We start from the raw sequence: 27,415 nt of genomic DNA, 5'->3' as shown, positions 1-27,415 counted from the left end.
AATCTAAATGTGGAGTGTAGCTTGACACAGTTTAAAGGAAGGCTCCAACAGTTTTGGAGAAATCGACTTGTTTGCTGGCTGACTGGGATTTATATAATGCAATAAGATCGGTATCAATTTTACCTCTGTGCACGCATGCATGGCTGCAGCGAGAAAAACACCCAAGTACTGACCAAAGAGAAGACATCCAATAATTTCATATTTGTGCTATGTTAGCTAACATGGCCATCACCAATACATCTGAGAATCAGCTGAGCTTTGTCAAGAGTTAAGAAAGCGTGAAATGCCAAGAAACTTAAACTGAGCTCCATGCAGTTATTTTGCTAAGTAGCCGAACAATAAACAATTACAGTTCATGAGCTAACATATATAACCCTGAGCACCTTAAACTATGATGTCATGTAAAGAATATATATATATGTATATAAAATTTTTTTAAAGTGGCAGTGAGAATACCCAGATTATTGCTTCTTGGCTAAAAAATAAACATTAAGATACTATACTGATAAGAAATGAAGATTCAAAACTAGCTTTAGATCAGAAATTCATTTTAAGTAACTAACCCTTTAATCCTCTTGTTGTTGTACCATTTAATCACACATTCAGATAACAGTCAGGTGGATTTGACCAATTCATGCAGTCATTTTTCACACACTATAAATGTGGCTGAGTCTCAAGTTTCCAGCAGAACAATGCCAACAAAGTAGCACTGGAGTAGTGAGAAACATGGCATGAGAACTAATTAAATGCATCACAAAAAGAATAGAGGGGCTTCCTCAGCGTCAGATAGTGGCTCGTGTGACTGTTTATGAGAAAGGCAGTGAAGGACACTTAAACACTTTGTGGAAATTACATCAGTTGTTTCCAAGGCAGAGCAAAAGTGACCATACCATCAATCATACCAATATATTGTTTTGTTTTGCAGCAGGTGAAAAAAATATTGAATTTTCACACAAGTTTCAAATCATAAAAGTATTCTTCAAAATTGAATCTAGTAGTGTTTCAGAAGGACAAAAAGTGGTTTCCGAACCGCTGCTTGGAAAAGTAAAGCAAGACCAAATACTTTGGATGGGCTAAGATAAGAATTTTGAAGTGGCTAACTGGAAAAAAAAATCACATTTACTGATGAACACAATTTTAGATTTATGGAAGTAACAGAACTGGCAATAAAACACAATGGGGGAATACTAAAGCCTAGGAAGGTTGGCACTGGATATTTTTACTGAAATGACTCCATCCTGGCCAAGGAAAAATAACACTTCATTCTCAAAAAAAATGTCCTCTCTTTAGCATCTTAGTTGAGTAAGATTAATTCTGCAGCAACACAATGAACCTAAGCATACCTCCAAACATTACAAAAACTGTTCGAGGACCACAAAGAATCCAAACTTGGCAACTGTGATGGATTTTCTAGCATGGTCACCTCAACCCACTGAACAGTTTTAAAAGTACAAAAACTGAGAACGCCAAGAATTTGTGACATCACAAAAAGCTTTTAGGAACACACAAAAATCTGGCTGAAAAAACATGGATCATCTTTTTCACAAAAATGCTTTAGGGGCACTGAATATTAAGACATTCTAAATGTACATGAGCCAATTTTTCATTCAAACTGCATGCTGATATTATAATGTATCATTAGAATACACTCATGTAAAAGTATCATTATTATCTATTCCAGAGTTTTAAAATGGGTAACAACAGGAAACAGGATTGTTTGCAAAACACCTGTTACCACATTCCAGACACCTGTCTGGGTCCAGCCCTGCTGATCGCCACAGGCAGGGCAGGACCTGACATGTCAAATATAGTATTGTAAAGATGATTGCGTACAAGTTCAAAGATTTCAAAAAAGAAGCAAGAAACCTAAAGCCTGAGAATGCAAGTGCTCTTAATCATACTTCCAACTTATAAATTCAAATCTCTATACCACGATGTGCAGCAAACAATGCTTACTCCCCTCCATAAGGAGGGGATAAAAAAACCCTCAAGCAACCCTTCCCACATCTGACACCCAGCCACAACTTATATAAAACTGCACAAACAATTACCACCCAGAGAGAGAACTTAAATATATTTGTATATTATGTATATTTACTGCAGATGGAAACAGGTGGCCGTAAACAGAAAGTGTACTCGAAGATATTCTGCAAGCATGTAATGTATGTATGTGCTGTATTCAAAGAGGGCACTTAAAATCTGTAACCATGTTTTTGAGGGGCTGTTGTGGTGGCTGGCTGGTTGTCTGGTTGGCACCCACACATTTGTGTACTAGGAGACAGATGCATTCTTACATAAGACCTTATATAATTATGCCCTGTCCTATCCAATAAGAGTGCTTCTTTTTCACTCTGTGAGCGGGAAGGTTAGTGTGGGTTAGACAACCCTTCCTCAACAGAACCACCACCACTTACACTTACACATCCACCCCCCTAACTCCTGGCAACGAAAAATAATGAAAAAAACAAGCCGAGCGGAGGGAGAGATGGATGCAGGTCCTTCACATCCTGTATGGCTCTATCTCCTCTGTCCATTCCTTTTTTTCTGGTTTGGTGTGAGATAATGTCCTAATCATAATGGAAATGTGGAACCCAAACAAGCAGGGTCGTGTGTGTTTGTATGTGTGTGCATGACATGGAGACGGAGAGAAAGAAATAGTACTCCACAGCTGGGCTAAAAACTTCTATTATGTAGTTACTGTAGAAGAGCTGGACTAAGGACAAGGAATTTAGGACAGCAGCTGAGGGAACACGATCCATATTTCTTTAAAACTATACAGCTGACAGACAACAAGAAGGGGCAGGGTGGAGCAGGGTGGAACAGGCTGGCCAAGCATCACAGCAAGTGTCAGAGCCTAGGGACTCTGAAAGAGAAACTGAGGAGCAGTGAACAGAGATGGATGGATGGATTCTGTGATCGCTTAAGGACACAGAGTGAAAACGGTAGGGCAAAGTGCAGAAAGAGCAACTATGTTCCTCCCTGTAGCACAAGCTTCTCTGTCTCTCAATCAGAGGCAGTTACTTACTGTTTGATATATCTATAATTGGTCAGCACACACTGTGAAAGGTTTTAAAAGAATTGAATTGCAGTGAAACACTTGCGTGCTCTAAACAGGGGCTAACATTCTTGGCTACACAGGGAGCGAGCGGGAGAAATTAATGGCAGGCCTTTTTGAAGTGCTTGATCAGAAATGTATTTATTAACTGCAAAGGGGAATAGTAATTAACCCACAGACAACTTGTTTTCTCTTGGTCTTCTCATGTGTCAAATGGTTCTTCCCACAAGGCCCCAGTCTCCACTTGCCAGCTCACACACACACACACACACACACACACACACACACACACACACACACACACACACACACACACACACACACGCACACCTCCCATCACATCCCACTGGACTACTTTCACTTCAATTAAGCAGACTGTGTGCAAGCATGTATATGTATGTGTGTGCATGCTTGTGGGTAAGATATTGCAATAACAAGTAAGAAGTACATAGTGGCTGATTTAAATCCCATGTGTATATTTTTATGTTATTTCTGTAGTACATTCCTTGAAGCAGAGAAAAGTCTAGAAAAAAAATCACAACAGTGCTCTGTACTGTATATGGGCTCTGCGTGTGTGTTTATGTGTATATAGTGGTTAGAAATGTTGCCTGACAGCAGAAAAGTCCTGGGTTTGAATCCACCGACCAGCTGGTCCCATTCTATGTGGAGTTTGCATGCTCTCCTTGTACTTGCGTGGGTTCTCTCCGGGTACTCCAGCTTCCTCCCACAGTCCAAAGACATGCATGGATTAGATTAATTAGCAATTCTAAATTGGCCAAAGGTGTGAATGCAAGCGTGAACGGTTGTCTGTTTCTCTGTGTTAGCCCTGTGATAGACTGGTAACCTGCCCAGAGTGTACCCCGCCTTTCACCCATGACAGCTGGCATAGGCTCCAGGCCCAATGGGGCACTGCATTGAATATATATATACATTACCAGTCAAAAGTTTCTCATTTAATGGTTTGTCTTTATTTTTACTACTATCTATATTGTAGATACAGACTGAAGACATCAAATATATGAAGCAAGATATATGGAATTATGTATTATATCTCAGTGAGCTTCATGATGCAGTCTCCTGAAATGGTTTTCACTTCACAGGTGTGTCTTGTCAGGGTTCATTTGTGGAGTTTCTTGCCTTCTTAATGGGGTTGCGGCAATCAGTTGTGTTGTGAAGTCAGGATGGTACACAGCTGACAGCCCGATTTGACAACTGTTAGAATTCATATTATGGCAAGAACCAATCAGCTAAGTAAAGAGAAATGACAGTCCATCATTACTTTAAGAACTGAAGGTCAGTCAGTCTGGAAAGCCGCCCCAGGAAAGACCAAGAATCACCTCTGCTGCTGAGGATAAATTCCTCTAAGACACCAGCCTCAGAAATCGCAAGTTAACAGCACCTCAGATTAGAGCCCAGTTAAATGCCACACAGAGTGTAAGTAGCAGACACGTCTGTACATCAACTGTTCAGAGGAGACTGTGTGAATCAGGTCTTTATGGTCAAATAGCTGCTAAGAAACCACTATTAAGGAAAAGCAACAAGCAAAAGAGATTTTTTTTAGCCAAGAAGCACAAGGAATGGACATTAGAGCAGTGGAAATCTGTGCTTTGGGCTCATGAGTCTAAATTTTAGATCTTCAACTCACTGTGTCTTTGTGCAATGCAGAAAAAGTGAACGGATGGTCTCTACATGCATGGTTCCCACCGTGAAGCAAGGAGGATGTGTGATGGTGTGGGGGTGGTTTGCTGGTGACACTGTTGGGGATTTATTCAAAATTGAAGGCACACTGAACCAGCATGGCTACCACAGCATGCCATCCCATCCGGTTTGCCTTTATAAATGATAGTCCACATCATTTATTTTTCAACAGGACAACGACCCCAAACAAACCTCCCGGCTATCTAACCAAGAAGAAGAGTGATGGAGTGCTGCGCCAGATAACATAGCCCCCACAGTCAATTGACTTAAACCCTATCGAGATGGTTTGGGATGAGATGGACCACAAAGTAAAGGCAAAGTTCCAACAAGTGCTTCGGCATCTCTGGGAACTCCTTCAAGGACTACGCCATGAAGCTCATCAAGAGATGGCCAAGAGTGTGCAAAGCAGAGCAAAGCGTGGCTATTTTAAAGAGTCTAAAATATAAACATGTTTTTGAGCTAACACACCCATAACAGAAATCCACAAGATTTAACTCAACTGGATGACAGCAGAATTCTGTTTTGATCTCTGATCAAAAGATGCCTCTGTGAATGTAAATATGGACAATATAAGAAAAGTCCAATCTCACTAGAAAATACTGTCTAATATTGGAATAAAACCTTTTGGACAGGTGAAACCAAGGTGATCGCACAACAGATTGAGGTAAGGATAAGAGTTTTCATAGCTGTTTTCAAACATGAAATCTGGAAAATGTCATGAACCATGCTGGAACACTGCAAACAACGGTTATGTTTTTATTACTGGTAATATGGTTTAGTACACTATAGAAGACACGCAATGCCTACCTACTGTGAACTTACTAAAGCATTACCTACGTGATTCTCACTTCACTACAAATGGCTGCAATCGAACATCACACGGGTTTTTGTGTAGCTGGCCTGTTAAAGACAAATGTCTGAAACTGCTGGATCAGGCATTTGTGGTCACATGCACCTCCATCACGTAATGTCTAGAAAGTTAAAGTCTGCACTGCATGTGTGAAAATGGCCAATGTCAAACATGGTGGAGGTCCAAATAAAATCTGGACTTGATTTGACGTGTTTGTATTAGTGTCGAGATGAGGTCAAGAGCATTTGACATTTAAAGGCATAAACTACTATGGCCTCAGCAGAAACTTGATAAGAACATATCTGAATACCCTGACACAAAAAGGGAACACAAGAATCTTTAAAGTGTCTGTTTTAATGTTGTTTTCCCCCATACTGCATCTGGTATATGCTAATTATTCATACTGTATATGCACATAATATATATGCATGTTTTGTACATCACAAAAGCACACAGCCTCGCAAAGAGAGTCTGAGTGAAAGAAACACAGAAAGACAGAAAGATTCAAATCGAGAGAAAAGCTAGTGTTCGTCACACAGTGAAAAAGCCCAAGAGATTGTGAAGCTGTCACAGACAAAACAGTGCATGAATATTTAGCAGCCAAATTAAAATTACAAAATACAAAACAAAAAAAGAGTAGGTGAAAGGAAAACAAAGAAAATAAAACATCCCTGAAAACACCAGTGGGAGAAGTGGCCACCTTTCATCCCCCCATGAAAGGCCCTATCCTCTTAGCTTCTTTCCTCCTCTCCTTCCTGAGTAAAAAGGAGAGATATAATAATATTGGTTGTACTGAGTCTAACAGCGATTCCCCAGATCAAGAAACCTGCAGCAAAATAAACCCTGCTCTCAGATCATAGAAAGGCCTGCAAACACAATTAGCGCAATGTGTTAGTTAGCAAGCTTCTTAAATTGCAGTCCAAACTAACCATAATCATATTTTGACAGTTAATGCAACTAATCACTGTTTCTAAGAATAAAGCCATATTTACACATGTACTGCAACTCTGAGTCTTTCTATACGCTAGAAAGACTGCTTTGAGTACAGGAATAGTCAGAAATAGTCATCCTGTAGCCCACCTCAGGAAGATTATACCCTAGTAGACAACTTTCCAACAACTTAAATGATTAGTACTTAAGAAGTACTCAAGTAATGATACAGGTACTAATAATAGCATGCTCTTATGATGAAAACAGTGTATTACTCAAATATTAGTAAAGGCACTTTTTGATTTCTCTGGGATGAAAACCAAACAACAAATAGTACCTAAGCTTGGCTCTTAAATGCTATTATGGCTTGGGAAGGATAACCCACTAATATTGCCTTTATTATCTGCACATAACCTTCATTATTGCAGTTGGTAACTCTCACTAAAACACTTACAAAAGAGTTGGATCATTATTATGCGATGCACAATCCATTGTAAATTTAAGACTAGAAAATAAAACATTAACCTCAGAGGCCTTAGTCTAAACCTCAAAAGACACATTGTAGGCCCATTTAGCTGAAGGGCTGGGTTATAAAGGTAAGAAGCTAGCCAAACGTTTATTTTCAACCTCTCCTTTGAATCATTCAAAGTCAAATTCTCTTCCCTCCCACCATCTTTTGATCTATCTACTGTCACTCTTAAGGTCACTCTTAAGGTGGAGAGATCTACATGCTGCACAGCAGATCTCAGCAACACTTTTGTTGGACTGCTATTCTTTCCTTATCAAGACAACTTTCCCTTCTTTCCCTCCTGTTCTTGATGTGCAGAGAAGTACCCAAAGATAGTGATGAAGCAGATTGTCTAAAAAGGTAAAACGAATTAAATAGTTGTAGTAGTTTCTTTCTCAAAGAGACTACACACTTTTATTCTTAATCTTTTGACCAAGCTTCACACATCGCCAGCCTGGTGTCTGTATTCCTGCGGAGGCCAATGCTAATATCACTGTGTATTTGTCTTTACAGTGCTGTGAACAAGTATTTACCTCCTTTTTTATAGCTTACTTTTTGCATAGTTGTAACAATAAAACATATCAGATCATTAAAGAAACTTTAATAGTAGACAAAGATGACAAATACAAAATGCAGTTTTTAAATTATGATTTTATTTATTAACCGAAAAAAGTTATGCAAACCTAACTGGCCCTATATGAAAAAGCAAATGCCCCCTAAACTGGTTGTGCCACGAACTGCAATCAAGCATCTGAAATAATATACAGCATTTGAAATTTCCCCCCATCTTCTTTGCAAAGTTGTTTAATTCAGCCACATTGGAAGGTTTTCCCCTGTCCGTTCATGCCAAAGCATTTCAATTGTATTTCTGTGTGGACTTTAAATAACCTTCCAAAACCTTCTTTTTTCTTTTCTTCAGGGCACAAACTGACATTCTCCTTCGGCAATTTCCGGTAGAGAGCAGAATTCGTGGTTAAATATATTACTGCAAGTTGTCCAGGTCTTGAAGGAGCAAAGCAGCCCCCGACCATCAGACTACCATGTCTGAATGTTACAACGGAACGTAATGGTGACTCAAACCTTTCAGAAGGTTCAGCATTTGTCTCGTGAGTCCAGAGAATATTTTCCCAAAAGTCTTGAGGATCATTAAGGTGCTTTTTTTGGCAAACGTGAGATGAGCCTTTATGTTCTTTTTGATCAGCGGTGGTTTTTACTTTAGAACTCTCTCATGGATGCCATTTTTTGCCCAGTCTCTTCCTTATTGTCGAATCATGAACTCTGAAATTAACTGAGGCAAGTGAGGCCTGCAGTTATTTAGATGTTCTGGGTTCTTTTGGGAACTCCTGGATAAGTCATCATTACGCTCTTGGGTTCGCCACCGTTGTCTCTATTTGTGAACAATGGCGCTCATCATGGTTCAGTGGAGTCCCAAAGCCTCAGAAATGGCCTTGTAACCCTCTCAGACTAACAGATGTCAAGGATTCTGTTTGACTTTGTTTCTCGGGATGTGTTGCTTTTTCAGATCTTCTAGCCAATTTTATTTTGTCAGACAGGTTCTATTTAAGTGATTTTTTTTATTCAAAAGGGCAGTAAGTAATCAGACCTGGGTATGGCTAGTGAAATAAAAAATAAAGGTACTTTTTTACATAGAGTTAGATATGTTTGGATAATTTTTGGTCCCTCAATTTTACTCTAGTTATTGTTTATCATTTACATGTGAAAAATCTTCAAAAAAGAAATCAGGAAGAGCAGGAAATACATTTTCACAGCACTGTATTATTGTGTGTGTGTTCGAGAATAAGTAGTGTAAGGGTCAAACACGTACAATAGTGTTTGTGTTAACAGAAGTGTATTGTCCATTTCAGTGCATGCTTTTGTTGGTAGGAGGTAGAAAAGACAAGCGGAAAACTAAAACACTCACCAGCTCAACGAAAGACAGTCCTCCATAGCTATGGGCCATGATGAAGACATTCTTGGCTGCGGCTTTGGACACAAAGTGATCCCACACGTACAGCACATGTTCCTCTGAGGAGCCGTTTTCCTGCAAGACAAAAAATATGCTTTGTCATATCCACAACAAAGACAATTCAAAGAAATCCTTGACGCTTGAAGGCTACCGACAAACTCCAGTTGTGCAACTACAAAACATTTAAGAAGGGTCTAGCCAATGACAATGAAGCATCAATAGAGTTATTAAACTCTATTGATGCTTTAATGCTACAGCATCAAAACCTGCCCCTCTAGGCCCAGCCAAAAAGAGAGAAATTCAAAAGAAAAGTGGATGTAGCCTGAGGTGATTTCTACAAAGAGCCACACTTCAACAGATCAATAAGTCTTGCATATTGCAAATGCCCTAAATGTAAAACTCAATAGGCAGGATGACGTAACATTTAAATCTTAATTTGTACCCCGTTGCTGAATCAATGGTCCATCTAAACACCAGTAGAGGCATAATGGGAAGACACCAGGGCAAGGTCAAAAAAAAAAAAAAAGACGACAGAGAGGAGACATATGCACGTACACACAAAACACACACTCAAGCACAATGCTGTACCACAAATAAATTCCCCTACATCTTTTCTCAATCTCATCTGCATGTATACAGTTGTGCGAGCACACACACACACACGTGCAGTAACACGCAACCAGAAGACATGTTTAATTAACCTGAGACGTAAGTGCTTATCTGGGACTGGAAAGAACAATAGCAAGTGTACAGCTGCGAAAAGGGCAACCATTAATGAACTTGTGACATTGATTCCAGACTTTGATTTTCTATCAGGCTGTCTGGTTCACAACAGAAATCAACAGCGCATTCGCACAAGAGGTTACACTGCACAAGAAACTGTTAACTGAAGACACCTGTATCCTGCGATTCAACAACACGAGAAACTGTAGCCATACGAAACGCAAACCTGATTATTTACACGCATACTTCTCTTAATTGGCACGCTTATGCATACAGAAATAATATCCTAAAGTAAACAAACACACGGCTTGTTGGAGAAGAAATCCGCATCTGTTAATCGAGAGTCAAACTGTTCAATCAAACTCAAAAAAGCAATTAGCAATTTTATGGTAAAGGACAGAGGAGATATCTTAAGAGACCATCCTTTTACTTAACGCAATTCTGCTTTCATTGTGTGAGGACACTGTATTATGTCAGACAGATAATTACTTCAATATTCAAGGTGGTAACTGAGAAGAAGGTGCTCAACACACAACTCGTACACACACACTGCAGACAAAGATGTGGTTTAAAGTTTAGTTTTAGTACAAAGTAATCGAGCTTGTGATTTGATTCAATGGTTTCACTCACGTGCATCAGTGTGTGCAAGTCTGTGTGCGGTTGTAGTATTTGATGATGTGCTGATGTGTGTTTTTGTTGCCATGTTTGTCTAGAGGTAAATTAACCTGTCAGAGTGTTTGTGTTTGCGCTAGATTAGCATGAGGGGGGTTGTAGTGTCAGCACCAACCTCCATTCACAGAGCGTGATGCAAGAGCAGGCAACTCCGCTCTGCCCTGCCCTTCTGCCATCAGGGCTATGCCTTTACTTTTCACGCATTCATGTGTATGTGGTCTCCGGCATGTACGCGGCGGCTGGCTGAAGAAGAGTTGTCTGTCTGAAAGGCTGTGACATCAAAGCCCTTTGAAGTCTCCCTCTTCTCTTCTCCACCATGTCGCCCTTCATCTATGAAGCCCATTTTATTAGCCTGCCTCCTTTTTTCACTCTTCCCTTCTCTTCTACCTTCTTTTCTCCTTCACTGATACCACCTGTTCTTCTTCACACTCATTTGTCTCCTATTTTATCACTTCTCCACCCAAGGTTCACTGACATAGAGACATTAGACATGGCTTGCTGTTCTATGTAGCACACATACCAACGCCTAAACAAGTCCAAAAGTGCTGTTATCAATAGGGCAAAACCTGGCTATGAGTAAAACTGACACGATATTAGTTTTTTGCCCATGTGAGGACAAGATAAATGTCTTTATTTGTTCCTATACTATGACTCATAATTTTGGAAAACACTGCAGGATTTAACATGCGGTGGTGTGTTCCTGACTCCTTCCCCTAACCTCACGCACACACAAATTTGCACATACAGTCTTTGCCTTAGTATCAGGCAACTGTGACTGACTACCTGACATGACATTGTATTGAATTATCTAAACAACATTTGCATATTGTTGCAATTATCTCCTAGAGTTAATTTGCTGCAGTGGAGTCTGCTGCCCTGTGAGACTAGCTTCCCGTCACCAGCTCTCACACGGTATCTTAGTTTATTTATTTTCCAGAGATTTTTTTCCTCTGCCTTTGAGTGTGTGTATGTGTGCGCATTCGTAGATCTGTGTGCATCTGCCAGTACTGTCAGAACAGCCTCCCCACTGCACACCTGTTGCCAGCACACTTCAACCATAGCTGTCAAGGGACATTTGAGAGTGTGTACAATGTGTTTACCACATATATAGGAATCCATACTGTCCCCTCAGTGAATATAAAGTACAAATCCGAACTCTAGACACCCAGGACAAAACAGTCTCCAGATGCTGAAAGACAGCTTTTTATCAGAAAGTTATAGAGAGTGAGAAAGGGAGTGAGTGAGAGATACATAACAGGAGTACAATTGTGTGTCTAGCAGAATTACTCAGTGAGAAGAGTTTGACGTGTACTTCCAGCTTCAAACTTGGAAATTACAAACCTTTACCACGCCAACATTCATCCAAATGCACCTACATCAATCATGTGAATAAAGTGCAATGTAGGTAGTGACACAACAAAGACTTTGAGAAACATTTAGGGAACTCCATGCTTAAAACATACTGTGTGCAAACTATTCACACACGTTAAAAAAAAAATACAAATGACTTCAATGAGTCAGCGAAACAAAATGTGGTTTTAGCCAAGATCCTGCTTTGCAATCAGCAGAACACTGATTTCAAGTAATAAATTAGAGTAACATTATGCATGAAGATCTATCCCACTTTCAGTCCATAAGTGGTTCCAACTGTTAGCCCTCTGTTGAAAGTGTGCCTTCCAATTGTCTAGTTTCAAGAAATTGTTCAATTTAGCTCTTTCCATTACTTACACAATAAAGACTTACTCTCCAGTCAAAAGCCATACTTAATTGCAGGCACCCAAGAGTGTGCACACAACACACACATGTACCACAAACACACACAAACAGGCATGCTCCAGTACATTCACACAGATTGAAACTCGCGTTCTTCAAAAGTTTGTCCGGTCCAGTACTTGCCCTGTGTTTATTCAATGTAATGAGAAGCAGGGAGAGGAGAGCAGAAGAGAGGAGTGCACTGCAGCCAGAATAACAGCCTCAACGCCAACACAAACCCAGTGTCTGACCAACACAGGAAACAATGAATCTAACAACATCAACACACTCTGACAAACAACCACTGCAGACCTCCCTGCTCCTCCCTTCTGCTCCTCCTCTCCAGTCATCCAAAAAGATAGCGGATGTCTGAGGAAGCTGAAATTTCAAGGTGGGAGACGGTGAGCAGTGTGGGCTGGAAGGAATCTAGTGGATAAGAGCCATTCTACTTTTTACACTGAGAAACCTTTCAGCGGAAGCCAGAAGTGTCAGGACAGTGTCACGGGGATCTCTAAACAACTTCATTGGGTTTAGACTCTTTTGCTTGGGCAGATACGGTTCCAGTCCCAAAAAAAAGTATAGGGAAAGACAGAGCACAGAGAAAGCTGAAGAATTATTTAAACGCAACAGAACGCACAGGTCACACAACAATGTCTTTCTGCAAAGGAAGAAGCAAAAAGAAATTAGTGAAATTACACAGGACTCTCGTACTCACTTTTGCTCTCTCACTGACAAGCAGAAACACAGTAAAGACTGTCTGACCAATCTCTCAGTCCCCTCATGCTCGCAGGCCACACACTGAGTAAACCAACCTGCAGCCCTAGTCATTACAGTCTTTAATATGTCCAGCTCAGTGCAGAACAGGATTGTTTTCATTTGGGCTAATGACTAAATATTAAATAAGCAATGTAGGTAATTACATGTTTGGTATTAGCAAAGAGGTTATTAGAATCAGTTAGTTTGTGTTTGTTTGTGAATGACTGCGTGCATGATTCTGTACATGTCTCTGCGCACACAATTAAATAGCGGACCTCTACGACACCTGTTTGCAATTGCATTCTAATCAATGTCTGGGACGTGCAGTCCTTTGCCATCGTTTTCCTGTTTTTTCTTCCCCTCCTGTATTTGTTTCATTCTTTTCTCTCTTTAAAGGCAGACAGAGAGCTCAGGCGAGCTGGAAGCTGTCTGGGAGCTGATGGGTCTGCTAGAGTGGGGGGAAAAGAAGGTATGGAGCAAATTAGCGGCAGAGATGGGAAAATAATGACTGTGGCATTGTAGGTAATTAGCAGGTATACTACCTATGGAGAGTTGGGAATATAATGATGCGAGAAAGAGACGGAGAAAAGGGAGAATGAGGTGAAAAACATGTGCAAGACTAACAAGGGGGGGAAGAGAGAGAACGACAGAGAGAGAAATATATGTGTAGGTGTGTTACTTGACTTTGCAATGAGGGGATATACAGTGTAAGGGGGAAGAGAAAGAGTCAGAGAGAGAGAGAAAGAGAGAGGGGGATGCCAGAGAAAGGAGCAAAACTACGGCGTACATGTCATCCCACGTTCAGATTAGCGTGCAGAGACTGTATACAATAAAATAGCATGACCTTGGTAGGGTCAGTCTGCTCTGACAATATTTGCCAGGGCATTGTTTCAAATCAATAACTCATTAACAAAGTACAAAGGAAGTTGCTGTGGGTTTGTGAGATTCTTTATTAGAAAAGAGCGTCTGCGGGCCAGAAAGGTCATCACTGTGACATCTTGGCTAGCCTCGTGCTGCCGCCAGGATTGTCAGGTGAAATTACTGCGAGTCATTAATTGACATAAGGCAAAGGAAAGCGGGCAGGCAGACAAGGCTGTGTTTGTTCCAGGATGACCCTGAGGTGCTGTGTGTGTGTGTCTGACTATATCTTCATTCGGGTCAGCCAGTATCCACAACAGGGTTGTGTGCAAAGAGGGAAAGAAACAGAGACAGGGAGCTCAGTGGGTGGGGAGGTGTGAGCGAGGGCAGGATGGATGTGTTTGATGGTTGACCTGAGTAGAAGATTGGGAGCAGGGATCTGAGACCAGCTACACTTGTTCTGCCCCAAGCGAACTCACAAACACACAGGTATGCATGCATGCACATATGCTGTGTACTAAATAAGTGCGCTCAGAATTGCACACACACACACAAACCAACAGCGCTGAATCCAACAGACCTTCCCTTTTAAAACTTTGAGAAGTTAAAGCTAAACTGCCGTAAACAACTCTAATATAAAATAAAGTTAAAGTTAAAAATGCCACAGGCAGCATACCTAAAAGACTTGGCTCATAAAAACAGATACACAAGCACACACATCAAAGCTCCTTCACTGCCACATTTACACGGACATACACACCCAAATGCAAAAGTGGCATCCAGCCAATTTGCTCTCTGCAGCAAGCTTGTGAGCTGCCCTCTTGCCCGGGTCATTGACCTCTCCTCTGACTAGGTTCAGAGGTTAATCAAGTCCCTACCTGTCCTTAGAAATGCTGAGCCTCACTTCTTGGCAAGGCTACAGATCAAAGGTCAGGTAAACTATGTCTGTATGACTGCTTGTGGACCACAAAATGGGGCAAATAGGTGAAGGTGACAAAGAGCAAAAATCCACAGAGAAACACGGTAGTACCGTGTCGCAATACAAATGTCAGACTGTGCACTTACGTGTTCACGTCTTAAGTTTATGATCGAGTTTTGGTGTGTTTGTGTGTAGATCTGCGTGCATGTACCTTAGAGAATTTGTAGTACAGCACAAACAGCAACTTCCTGAGCTAAAGAAGGGAGCCAACCAAAATGCCAAAACTTCAGTTCAAAACCACTGGCTCCTAAAACAAGTCTAACCCCATAGACTTCAATGCGCAAATCATCCAACTTTACAACTGAAATAAACACGTGACAACTCTGTAAAGTGTCATTTTTATAGAACCTAACTAAATTGTATTAAGGCATAAAATTAGAGGTGGGAATCACCAGACATCCCACCATATGATATTATCACAGTGCATCACTCAAAATAGAATATTTCTTTGTTTTTAAATGTTTTGAGCTATGCCAACTATTACAGTAGCATATATTGCAATTCATTAATTAAGCTCCTAGATACAAACAATGACCCCAGCTGATTGGTGTGGACAGCTACAACTGGAAATAATGGGCCTTCAGAAGCAAAACCTAGAAAAAGTAAATGTACCGACATACACAACACACTACGTGCATCCAAAAAGATCAGTAGTAGAAGACCCCTAGGTTATGTAAAAGATATCACCAAAAAATTAAAGATAAAACTTTTCTTAAAAAAACAAACAAACCTCCAGTTGCCACTATGGCAAGTCTATAACGAGTGAAAAATATTAGAGAAGAGCACAAAGATATCATGGTGACAACTGAAGTTGCAGTGAATCTTATATAGCAAAAGTAAAGGAAAAGAAGGGATAGCCTCAATCTGAAACCCTAAATTCCTCTAGGAGTGAGGGCCTCTCTTTTTCCCTCTCTTTCTCAATATTTAAGAAATGTACAGCGTTGAAAGGAGAAACATAAAAACACGAAAACAGAAAGAAGGAAAAGCATTCAAGTCATTTATAAAAATAAGTGGTGCTTAAAGAAAGGCGAAGCTCTGTTTTTTGTCCTCTTTGCTCTTTTTTCCCCTTCTTCTTTCCAGGGCCTGCTGGCCTAATCCCAGCCAGCCAGCCTTGGGTGAACTCTTTGGAAGCTTCTTAAGCCCATGAATGTGCCTTTTGTTCCTGCCATTCCTCCGCTTGGCTGACAGAAAATAGCTAACTGGATTACTGCTAAAATTCAGAGTAAAGTGAACTCCCAAACTTCTATATGGTTAAGTGCTAAAAAAGTACCCCCCACCCGCTTCCCCTCCAGTATCCTCATCAGCATCCCTCCGATCAGACTTTCTATCCCTCCATGCCTCCCTGTGCCCTCTCTCTTTTTCTTTCTCCTCTACCAATATCCCCCTAAACATGGCCCATTGGTGTGTGATCTAGAGGAGCAGAGAAGAGAAGGATTAGATAAGGTTGAGAGGTTGCACACTATGAACCCAAGGCTAAAAAGTAAGAATCCTAAAAGCAGTTAAGAGCTTACCAATGTGTGTAAGGAAGCGTATTAATCAACTCAACTCTATCAGTGGGCTGCTGTGTATTTGTGTGTATCTGTCAATCTTTGCGAGTCAACTAGAAGGAAAAAAAGAGATGATAAACTGTAATTTCAGGAGCGTCACAAATATAAACTCAGAGCAAGACAGGTGTTATTTCAAGCTTAAGGTGCTTCTTCTGTCTTGTTGGGTGTCATGATATTGCCAGGACTAGAGGTTTATAGTTTGAATATGTGTCTTTCTGAATGGCTGTGTGCAGGTGGTCTGCCAGCCCAGCGGGAGTAAGACTGTGAGGTGTAGCGAATACAAAGGTTGGTGAGTGAGTGTGTCTTGGGTGGGTGCTGTATAAAAAAAAAGATGAAAACAGCCCTGCTAAAGAGGTTTGATTTGATCCACCACCCACCTTGACCAACAGAGTTGAAGGAAAAAAGCGCACACAAGCACACACAAACACACTATCAGCTCTCTTTTCACCTTCTTTACTCTTTTGTCTGCTGGTATGTGTGAGCCTTTACATATCTCCATGTGTGCATGTGACAGCTTGCTCTTGGACGGATAGAGGATGAGCAGTGGAGTAGTGATGCGGCGAAGGGAGGGGGTGGACAATAAAGGCGAGGTCATACATGCTAACATCCTGCTCACTTCTGGGTCAAAGGTCAAAATTCAAGAGGCACCAACACAGATCCTAACTGCTCACTCGTTAATCGTGCAAAGACAAGTATATTTAGCAGCAAAATCTAAGTCCTGCTCAAGGTGAGTGAGTGAGTATGATATTGCTTTGTGAAGTGCTAAATCAATTAGCAATATACTTCAGTTGCCGAAAGTTTAATAGTTGAATAACAAAGGAAGTCAACATTGTGCTTGGTTTAAATGGAAGGTTTTCTTTTCCTTCTTTTCGGTCATTAATTATGTCGTCTGTCCTTGCTTTCATCTTGTTGGGATGGGGAATGTGAAGACTGTCCACTGCTTCATACTGCCTCCCCTCAATATATCTGACTGTGGCCAGCATGCATCACTGGGTAAGCAAGCAAAGCTGAATATAAAGACACAGAAATAATACTGCAGCTTACTTGTAGTAAAAGGAAAACTAAGTTGGGAGTGTAGTTTTGATCTAACTCTGCTAACATTACTTAGCGGTAAAGATCCCAGGCAAGAGGATGACAACAGAAAAAGAAGATACATACAAGTAGATACAAAAAAATTGAAATGGCAAAAGCAAGAGATCAGTTCATGATATGAAAATCATTCAAGCCTCAGCAGATACACGTGGTGTACAGCTATAAAATAAATCAATATAGAGCTGACAGCAGATGCGAGTTTGTTTGGCACCATTATTAGAAATGACACGATGGATCATTTACAAAGATCTTCATGTCAGTGAGTGAGTTCACCGCTTGTATGATGAGGAAAGCAGCACACATGCAAAATCTGATAGAGTAAGAGAGGACAGCAGCTAATTATACCTTATTACAGCGTGTATAAAGGTACTGCTGGAAGGGTGGGGGGTGAGAAAAAGAAGCCTGAGATGACAGCTCACACACCGCCCGCTAGTCCCACAGCAGCCCTAACTCTTGTCAGACACCAGAGAGTGACGTCTTTCACACGCAGACACATGCACATACACTTACACACATGTACAAACACCACCCACATACACAAATGTACATCCATTGCTGCGATGCTACTGCCATCAACCAAATGAAGACTCATATAATCAGTGAGGGTGCTTTGCCTATATGAGACCCAGCCATGGAGCATGATCTTAATTTTTAAGATTTTACGCAATGACAAAAGGAAGTGAGGGACGAATGACAAAAAAAAGAAAAAGATAATTGGGCTGGACCCTGTTCAAGTGGCCAATGAATATTAAATTTGTCAGCAGGGGTCAAACAGAAGACATCAGAAGCTTTATGCAATGGGTCACTTCCTTTGTTTGACCACAAGGTAAACTGGCCAAGCTAGGCGCCTTGAGTGCTGCATATGAGCATGTGTGTGTTTATGTGTATTTGTATGTGTATGCATATGCGTATATGTATGATTAAGGGGTGCACAGTCAGTGTTGCACGATAAGAATGTTGCAGTGTGTTTGCACAGTGTGTGTTAGGGAGATAATAATCCCAGCGGTCAACAAGAGTGAAGGGCCAGAGCTGCACTGACCAGCCCACCATCTGAGAGGGGAAAAAAAGTGAGGGGAAGAGGGGGAGGAAGAAGGAGAAAGGGAGGTAGCCATGTGGTTAACACTTGCTCACTGAGAGGCGACTGGAGAACAGCCAACCTCTTCACACACAGGCTGACCACACAAGAGCCTCTCTTTCTCCCTCTGCCTTCCATCCTCCCTTCATCCCTTGTTACCTAACATATCCTTCCCTCACTTCCTTAGCTAGCTTCCTCCTCCCCGCTCCCCCTTGCCACATTTGTCTTTCGAAACTTAGCCAAATTCCTGCTATCCATTTTCTCACCTATGTCTTGCCTCCTACCTCCTCCTACGACCCTAGAACTGTCACTCTGTCCACCTCCACCATCATGTCTACATTTCATCAGCATCTATCATCTTTTCCTCTAGCCCTGGCTCTGCAAACACTTCCTTCCTGCCTTCCTTCTCTTTCCTCTCTCCATATCTTCATCGTTCCCTTTTTTGGACTTACTCGTATAAGAATCCGTTCTGTCTCAGTCTCTCTTTGTGGGTTACGGTATTTCTCATAAAATTCCTTCTTCTTTTTCCCCTCTTTATCGTCTTTGCGCTCCCTCTTTTCAGCAGGTTCGTCGGAGGTCTCCGTCGGAGAGGGCAGGGGAGACTTTGTCGGTTTTTCCACTTCCAAATAGTTCTCATTGGGGTTGAGCACCATCACGCCATAGCCCTCCTAAAACAAATAGGAAACATACATTTGTGTGTTAAATCCAAGGCACGAGCATCGTGAGATAGTTACCTTAAAGTGTTAAAAGTGTTGGATATTTTATCCATTAACACTATAACTATATGGTATTTGACTATTTCCGATTTACGTAAACCTTTTTAAAATAAAATATTTGTAAAAGAAAAAATAGAAATACAAATAGAGGCGATAACCTTTAATCTGCATTTATTTCTATAATATATCAATAAATAGATGCATCTTTGTAGACATGTATATACAGAAACATATGTGTGATAGGGGTGCAGATTTTTGTTTCCTCTTTTTCCAGATTTTTAGTTTCCAATATGTTGAGGTGTTTCGGTTATTTAGTTTTGTTTTGTCTCCATGATACAATTATGAACTGAATTTAAAAGTGATGAGAATTTAATGCTTTTTAGAACATGTTTCTTTTCTTTTCGTTTTTTTCTTGAGAAAAATCTGATAGTCCCTTTGTCAGGCCGACTAGGTAAGTAAACAGCAATATAAATGTAACAATGCAGAGTAAACCACAAGAAAAAGAAGCTCACAAACATTCCTGTGTAATCTTGGTCTGGTAGTGGTTCGTAGTCTTTAACAAAGAGCCCAGCAGTGGATCTTTATGAGCAAATAATACCAACACGACACTTAAAAGACACAGATTGTGACATGACTCGGTGAAAAGATGCAAATCCAGACTGAAAGAAATGGCAGCGAAAGAGATAGAGGAGAGAATGTCACTGCAGGGACAAGCCTGAGGAGTAACTAGGGGATTGGAATTCAGTGATGGTGGTTTCAGTAAGTGAGTAGCATTTAGTGACTCCAAAGGCCATGTGTCACTTAATATCAGACCCAATCGATCCTACCATCACTCAGTGAAAGGCTTAGCTACAAATGTAAATATGACTTGAAACTTCTGCAGGCAGCACCGCAGATAAAAGTTGCATTAAGAAAAAAAACCTTAAGAAAGAATTACGGTTTTCACGTGAAAAGAAAATATTTGATTTACATAAAATGCCACAATAGTAAGGGCTTAAAAAGACTGGGAAAAGGAGAAGAAAGAGCCTATGTAGTTATTAAAAAAGAGAATAACAGAAGGGATGTGCTGCTATATGCACACTGTAGAGGAAAGGAAGTTTTTTTTTGTAGCCTAGTGACTTCTTCAACTTTGAAGCCATTTTAATTAACTGTGTTTATTGTCCTAAGCACTCTGAAACTAAAGCAGGAAATGGATGGATTCCTGTTTCACTTTGGGCTGGCTTTTCACACACAACCCCCATTGTGAACACACACACACACGCACACCCACCCCAAGGCCTAAACTTATGGGTGCAGGACTTTCTAACTCCACACCAATACAGACATGAACACTAAACTGTGGGACACGAAAGATATGTGTGTGACAAAAAGACCTTTAGGAGTTCTAAGAGAGGCAACTTCACCGGGCTTCCCCACAAATCGCCGTCACACACACTGCCTCCTCACAGCGACATGTCGTCTATTCCTTAATAAGTGTTATTGCAATGTGCATGTCTTTTGTTGACGCAGCATGTGTGTGTCCCTCCTGTGCATATTGACATCAAACCTGCCACACACCCTTTCCCTTAGCACTTACCATGTGTTGACAATGGCGACTGACACTTTCTCACGTCTTCTGATTATTAAAATTAATCTTACGCTCACTCTTATTCAAATTCAAAGGTTCTTCTCTTCTATACATATTTTTAATAGAAAAAACATTGTGTGAAGAAAGCCAGACATTATTAAATAATTAATTATTATATATTATGTATATACATTTTTAAACTTATTAGCTTTTACATTTTAAACACCACAATAAATATGTTTAGATAAATTTAAATAAATTTTCTTCTACGGTACATACTTCAGTTCAGTTTTGCTTTTTACTACAAGGCATAACAAGTCTGACATTAATGTAGGAAGTGGTTTATATTAAAAAAAATATATAGATGATGCTTCCAAATCTGTATTTAATCACTTTCTATGTGTGCGTATATGCATGTACAGCATGAGTAAAGTTTAAGAGGTAATAAATGAGTTTCTATTAGCAAGATTAAATTTAGGCTTCAGACATCACAGAGACATCTGCACGCAAGAAGTTTAGACAGACCAGAACATTCAAGCAGATGAATTACCAGATGAAAAAAACAACAGAAGCCGGTGAGGGTAAAAGAGAGCAGTGAAGACAGAGAGATATACAGATGGATTATAAAAGGATAAGACCGAAATAGACAGAGAAGGAAGGAGAAGCAGAGAGATGTACTCTAGGCCGATAGACACCAGCTTTGTGCCACTGCCCACTGGTGGTAGTCTGATAAAATAACTGACAAGACCAGTTCAGCCTATGGGAGCAATTTCATTACTAAAAACTAATACTAATTATATTATGAACAATTTTCAGGGTAATACACTGCAGTACATCAAACTCACCTAATAGAATCTGAACAATATACATGAAATAAAAAGATCAATCTTTATCATATTATCATCTTTAAAATACAACCGAGAATGTGCAAGCTCTGTAAACTTTAACGTTTATGGCAGTGTTATTGGATTAGACTGGATGATGGTTAACAGGTGTCTCTTATAAAGTATAACAAGGCTGAAGGAGAAGAATACAAATGTAGACTGAAAGATATATAACATTTGAAGTGTATAAAACAACATGAGTCCAATGGGGCTGCCCATTTTTCTCTTACCTAAATCCCAGTTCACAAGGCCAAAAGTTAATGGTTTAGCAACAGTGGCGCACGTGTTCTAATGGTAGCCCTATGGCTTATAACCCTTTTTAGTCTTCAGTGCTCTTACCCCAACTCTTACTGGTCAATAATGCTCCCCAGACTTAAACACACAAATGTCAACCTCAAGTAGCCCAGTTCTGAGCCTTTAGTGTCCTTATGGTAACCCCGAGTGCCCTGTAGCCTTTGCTTTGGAGAGGTAACAACACCTACCCAACCTAACATTACTAACCCCTTTCAGTTGGCCAGTCACCCAGAAGAACATTGCTGTAAAGGCGACCAGTGTCGTTGGCGTTCTTAGTCTGGAGGAGCTGGGCCGCCAAGTTCACCTCTATGTCGGAAACCATCATTCATTTGAACACTAAGAGGTCTGCTTTGATGTCAGGGCAACAGTGCTTTCCCTGTCCAGTCATTTCCTCCTCTTATTGTTGTCTCCATCAACAAAATATATGACTCTGAGCTCTGCGGGTGGAGAGGACAAGTAGATTTTTTTGTGCTTATTTTACTTTAATAGAATTAATTTTAGGTTTGATTCTACTTCTTTTCTTTCTTTAACTTCCAGATACAACTAATTACTGCGACCCCACGACTGGGTATAATAAATTCACTTCCCTAGAAAATACATGTTTTGTAAGAAAAATAGGGTATTCAAATTAAAAAGCAGAGTATCAATGATGTCCTCATGTATCACAGGATAAGTTTTTCATAAAAAGCTGTGTATCATCTAAATGTGTGCAGCTTTTTTTTGTGAAAACCAAATATATGGAGATATGTCTTTCTGTCTTTTCGCAGCTTCTTAGCTACCGCTAAGTCCAACTACTCCCCATCATTCACACAACACCCGGCCGTGGAAAAACTGATCTTTGTATTGTGATGTGCTGTCAAAGTGTGAATCTTACACAAATGCACATTGCCAAACGTTGGGTCACCCTGCCTTTTTATCACTAAATCTCTCTCACACACATTGCTAACACTAGGTCACTCCCTTTGTCCTACACGAGCACACACTGTCTCGAAGAAAACAGACAGAGACTCGTACGCTCCTCTAGAATTCGGTCAGTCTTGCCTTTCTGCTGTAGTATGCAGCCTAAGTCTCTTCCCATGCCCCGCAGGTGCCCCTGTGCCACCACCACACTGAGCCCCTGCCCTGGGGCCAGCGGTCAAGAGGATCACCCCGACCCCTGTGAGAGGGGGGGCACCCCGACCTCATCACCTCGCTCTGGATGCTCCTTAGCTCTCCTTTGTCGGCCTGTCCCACACCAGATAGCACAACAAAGGCTGCCGCTGCTACGGAAACCAGGGCTCGACTCATCATCATGATGAAACCTCCATCATCTCATCAAACAAAGCAATGCTTTAAATGCAAAAAAACCCCTCAGTTTCGTGTGCAAGGTATTAAGAATAAGTAATAATAATATAAAAGTAAAATCAATACATCTATCATATATATATAGATATAGATATATATATGTGTGTGTGTGTGTGTGTGTGTGTGTGTGTGTGTGTGTGTGTGTGTGTGTGTGTGTGTGTGTGTGTGTGTGTGTGTGTGTAGAGGATGTGATTGTAATTCCTGATGAAATATTATCCAATAGCATCTTATGATGCCTCTATAGAAAAATAGTCGTGCCTCCTGTCCACTCTTTCCCTCTAGTCACATTATTTAAAAAGAAAGTGGATAGTGTTTGTGTGTGTGCGTGCGTGCGTGTCGACATGTGGGCGAGCGCGAGTGAGAGTAAATAAGGTGTCCCTTTAAGACAGCGGCACCTCTATTTTTCCAGTGGCGTTGTAATGAAATGAAATGTGTCTAATGTGCAGGAGCGGGGACAGAGGCGGCTGGAATGAGAGGGTGTTTCATCTGTGCGTGTGGGGCTCCACGAAGCTTTGATGTGAGAGCTCTCATGTAGTGAGCAGGGCTCTGGGCACAAGGAAAAGGACAGCACTTGACAGGTACAAAGCATGGCTGATAGCGGTCATGGGTGCATGCAGTGAGGGAAAGTGGATGGTATGGTTGTGTGAATTGGAGGGTCTATGTGTTGTAGGTGTATTGTTTGGTGAACAGGAGCAAATAAATGTTCTTCTTCCTGTTGCACTTGTATATTAATGCACTGATGTGTGCGTGTGCATGCAAATTACATCTCAAGAATCAGTCTGCAATCTATGGAGTCCAGCGAAATTGGCCCTTAGGCAGCTTACATTATTCGTTTTCTGTCAGGTGGCTGTTAGGATCAGGGCTCTTACAATCAAGTGGCTCAACAGCCTTCTCTCCACTTCCTTGTTCCAGCAATATGCAGCCCCCCGATTCGCTACTGTGGCTTGACTGACAAGAGCGAAAGGGTCAACCAGCGTGGCATACCCAATGAGATGAGAACAAGGGGAGGGATGACTGCAGGCCACAGTCAGGTTTGAGTGTAACAGGCTGACTGAGGTGAAAGGATAAGTTGGAAAATAAGCATAAGCAAATCTTTGGTATCACAATCCGTTCACATTTCACTTACTAGCGGCTGGAGTGGCTGACAAACATGTGAAAAAACAGCTTTTTGGAAGGATGAAGACAGAGAAAAATGAACAGTTTCTCAATGAAGAGGTACACAGCAGCTGAGCGAGATGGTAATAACAAGTACGCAGTCGTTTGCTCTACCTCTCTGTCAGGGCCACCCTGCTCTGCGTGACCTTGTCTGTCTCAGTCTCTACGTGCACAAGCTTTGCATGCAGGGCCTCTTTATCCATTGGATCCCCTCGTTTTTTTTCTCTCTCGCTTTTCCCACTCCCCCTCTCCCTGAGGTCGAGATACCACACACTTCGCACAGTACTGTCAGATTAAGTCACGGTGCCCCTTTCTCATTTAACACAGCACCCGTCTGAGACCCCCAGCCCACCCCTCCCCATACCCACAAATCACACAGCTATAGTTTTTTTTCTGAGAACAGAAGGGTGGGAGAGCACTTACTGTACCACAGGGGCTATGAAAACATGTGGATCTTAGAGGGGATGTGAGAGGGGATGAGACGGGATTGTCATCAGCTTGTCAGCCGAAATCAATCAAGCTCTTGATTAGACGAGATAACCAGACCGTCATGTAAGCGTTTGCTGGGGAGACCTAATGTCCTTAAATATTATTTTATAGGGTCTTTCTAAAAAAGGCCAAGCAGAACGGTAGTAGAAAAATTGTGTCACAGGTTGTTAAGATGTCATTGACCTAAAGTTACCTAAATTACAAGAAATAAATATGATTTAGTGTTTGACTTGCTTCTTCTTAGATCATCTGTTTAAGCCCACATCCGTGCATGTTTAAGAAATCAAGTGAACAGCACACATAAATGTGTACAGAAAAAGTAAGACAAACTGGAGCTTCATCTCACCATCTGCCCTCCCGAGTTAATTTTGAACAAATCACCTACTGCATGGGTTTCTCCTCTCATAAAAAGAGTACACATTTAATTAAGTTTCCCTAAATTCAACTTTTCACTTCAAGTTCAAAGACTCGCTTCTGCTAATGTAGTCGTACACTAATTCAGCCAAAGTAAATAAGTCTGTGGTAATGATTATCTTTTTCTTGATCTTAATGAGCACAAATAGTTTAGGTCAGAATAAGAAGCTAACCTTTTGAGCTAGTCAAGTAGTAGTGTCTGTAATAAGCAGCAGGGTTTTTAACCTTGGCTTGGATGTCTGGGTTCATTTGGATATTGTTTATATGTGGAATTGAATATTTATAAATGAGTTCAAAGTGGAGCAGTGGGGTGGAGGAAGTGAAGAGAATAGTGCAGCTTCTGATCCCTCATGCCTTTGCTTCTTTTTATGCTCAAATTTACATTTCTTTCTCTCCGTTTCACTCTTCCTGTCTCGTTCCTCCCGACCCGACTATTTTCAGCACCTTTGTGAAAGAACAGATATAAAAACACGCAGAAACTGTTGGGTAACTCACTCGCTGAAAAGCCGGTTTATGTGTCGGTTATTTACCACACTCAATCTGAATTTATCCAGCCAATATCCATGCTCAATGGTTGATCAAACATCGGAATGGCTAGGCAGAAACTCTGACACATAAAACACACACACACACAGATTTCAGAGGCCTGCTTCATCTGCTCTCAGCACGACACGCAGAAGGAGGTGTAGAGTTGGGGGTGGGGGTTGCTAGATTGGGGGTGGATGTAGCATTAATCACCGTCCAGGTGGAAATTGTCAGAGCTATCGATTGTGCAAGTAAATGTTACACAAGTCATTTGTCAACTTTTTCCCTTTTTTTTCTTCTTCTTTCTCTAAAGAAGAGCACGCCATTGGTCAAGACACTGATAGCATGTAAATTCACCGAGACCATCTCACTAGATGTGATAATGACTATGCTTTTGAAAAGTTTGATTTAATTTTGGTTTATTTGTTTACTTGACAATAAAAATATAATCTATAATAACGAAAAGAGTTTTTGCAATCTCTGCTACTTTAAATGTTAAACCAGCTGCAACAGAAATTAATATTTCCAGAATCTGTTAAGATTAGACCAACACACATGTGTTTGCCACTGAAAAGGAAATGCAGTAAGCAGGAAGAGTCCTCAACCCGCAGCGGGAAAGCTATGGGGAAATAAATACAGCAGGCTTACTCTGATGCTGTTAGCATTTTGATTTATATATTCTATATTGTCTCCCCTAAGCATACACATGTATTTTTAATGAGGGCACAGAGAGATATAGATCATGGAATGATAGGTGCCTCCCTTTCCACCCACCTAACTATTTAATGTATAAATCAGGGGGAGAGGTGAGGATAGCGGGAAGAGCTGTGAGGCTACAAAAACAGAAGACAGGAGGAGTGGAAGTGTCCCTGGAGCAACCCTGAAGTTATTGTCCTGAAGGCCACTAACAATAAAAAGAAGAAAGCCAAAGGAAAGAATGTAATGACAAATTAAACAGAGATGTTTATAATCCTGATGCTTATAAAAAGTACAAAAAACTACCCGAACAATCTGCGATTACAATGAAACATCAATTTCTGTCTTTCAGTTTAACTAAAGTAAAGAAATTCCCCAGCCATGTGAATTCCAAAAGACACGCACTGTCAGTGAATGTTTCTACTTTACCATCTGGACAGGTAGTTGATACATGAACACACACGCAGTGGGTGCGAGACGCATGGCCATATGTACAGACTGAGCCAGCTGGGGTCAATGGCAGGACAGATCTAAACATTTTAGACACATGTAACACATGTATGCACGCATGTGCATGCACAGAGCTAGGCACACAGCCTTTACACAAACACATGCAAATCATCCATCAAACTATATTCTTCCCCTTTATCCTTATCAGGGTCACCTGCAAATCATGTAACAGCAAAATATTCGACCCTGAATTCAGATTTTGACTGATCAGCGGTTTTGAAAAAATGTGTAAGAGTCCTTCACTAGGTGTCACATACCAATAATCAGCAGTGTGAGACTTACTAATAGCAATCTCACTGAACATCAGAGAACCACTATGATCTTGGTGGGTCAAAGGTCGGAGAACATTCCAGACACCCC

The 27,415-nt window shown here is 40.9% G+C and overlaps 1 protein-coding gene across 1 annotated transcript in view; it reads right to left on the bottom strand.

The window, feature by feature from the left end:
• arb2a (ARB2 cotranscriptional regulator A) overlaps positions 1-27,415 on the bottom strand; it is a 164,326-nt gene that overhangs the window by 84,959 nt on the left and 51,952 nt on the right. Inside the window, exons 7-8 of the mRNA XM_026188413.2 lie at positions 18,914-19,129; positions 8,963-9,082 (exon numbers count right to left, since the gene is read on the bottom strand). Of these exons, the coding sequence (XP_026044198.2) occupies positions 8,963-9,082; positions 18,914-19,129 (336 nt within the window). The remainder of the gene's footprint in view (positions 1-8,962; positions 9,083-18,913; positions 19,130-27,415) is intronic.

Source organism: Astatotilapia calliptera, chromosome 12 (genome assembly GCF_964374335.1).
Source record: "Astatotilapia calliptera chromosome 12, fAstCal68.1, whole genome shotgun sequence".
In the NCBI taxonomy this organism is placed as follows: Eukaryota; Metazoa; Chordata; class Actinopteri; order Cichliformes; family Cichlidae; genus Astatotilapia; species Astatotilapia calliptera.
The sequence above is the reverse complement of the archived record's forward strand: the minus strand, read 5'-3'. Positions and strand labels throughout refer to the sequence as shown.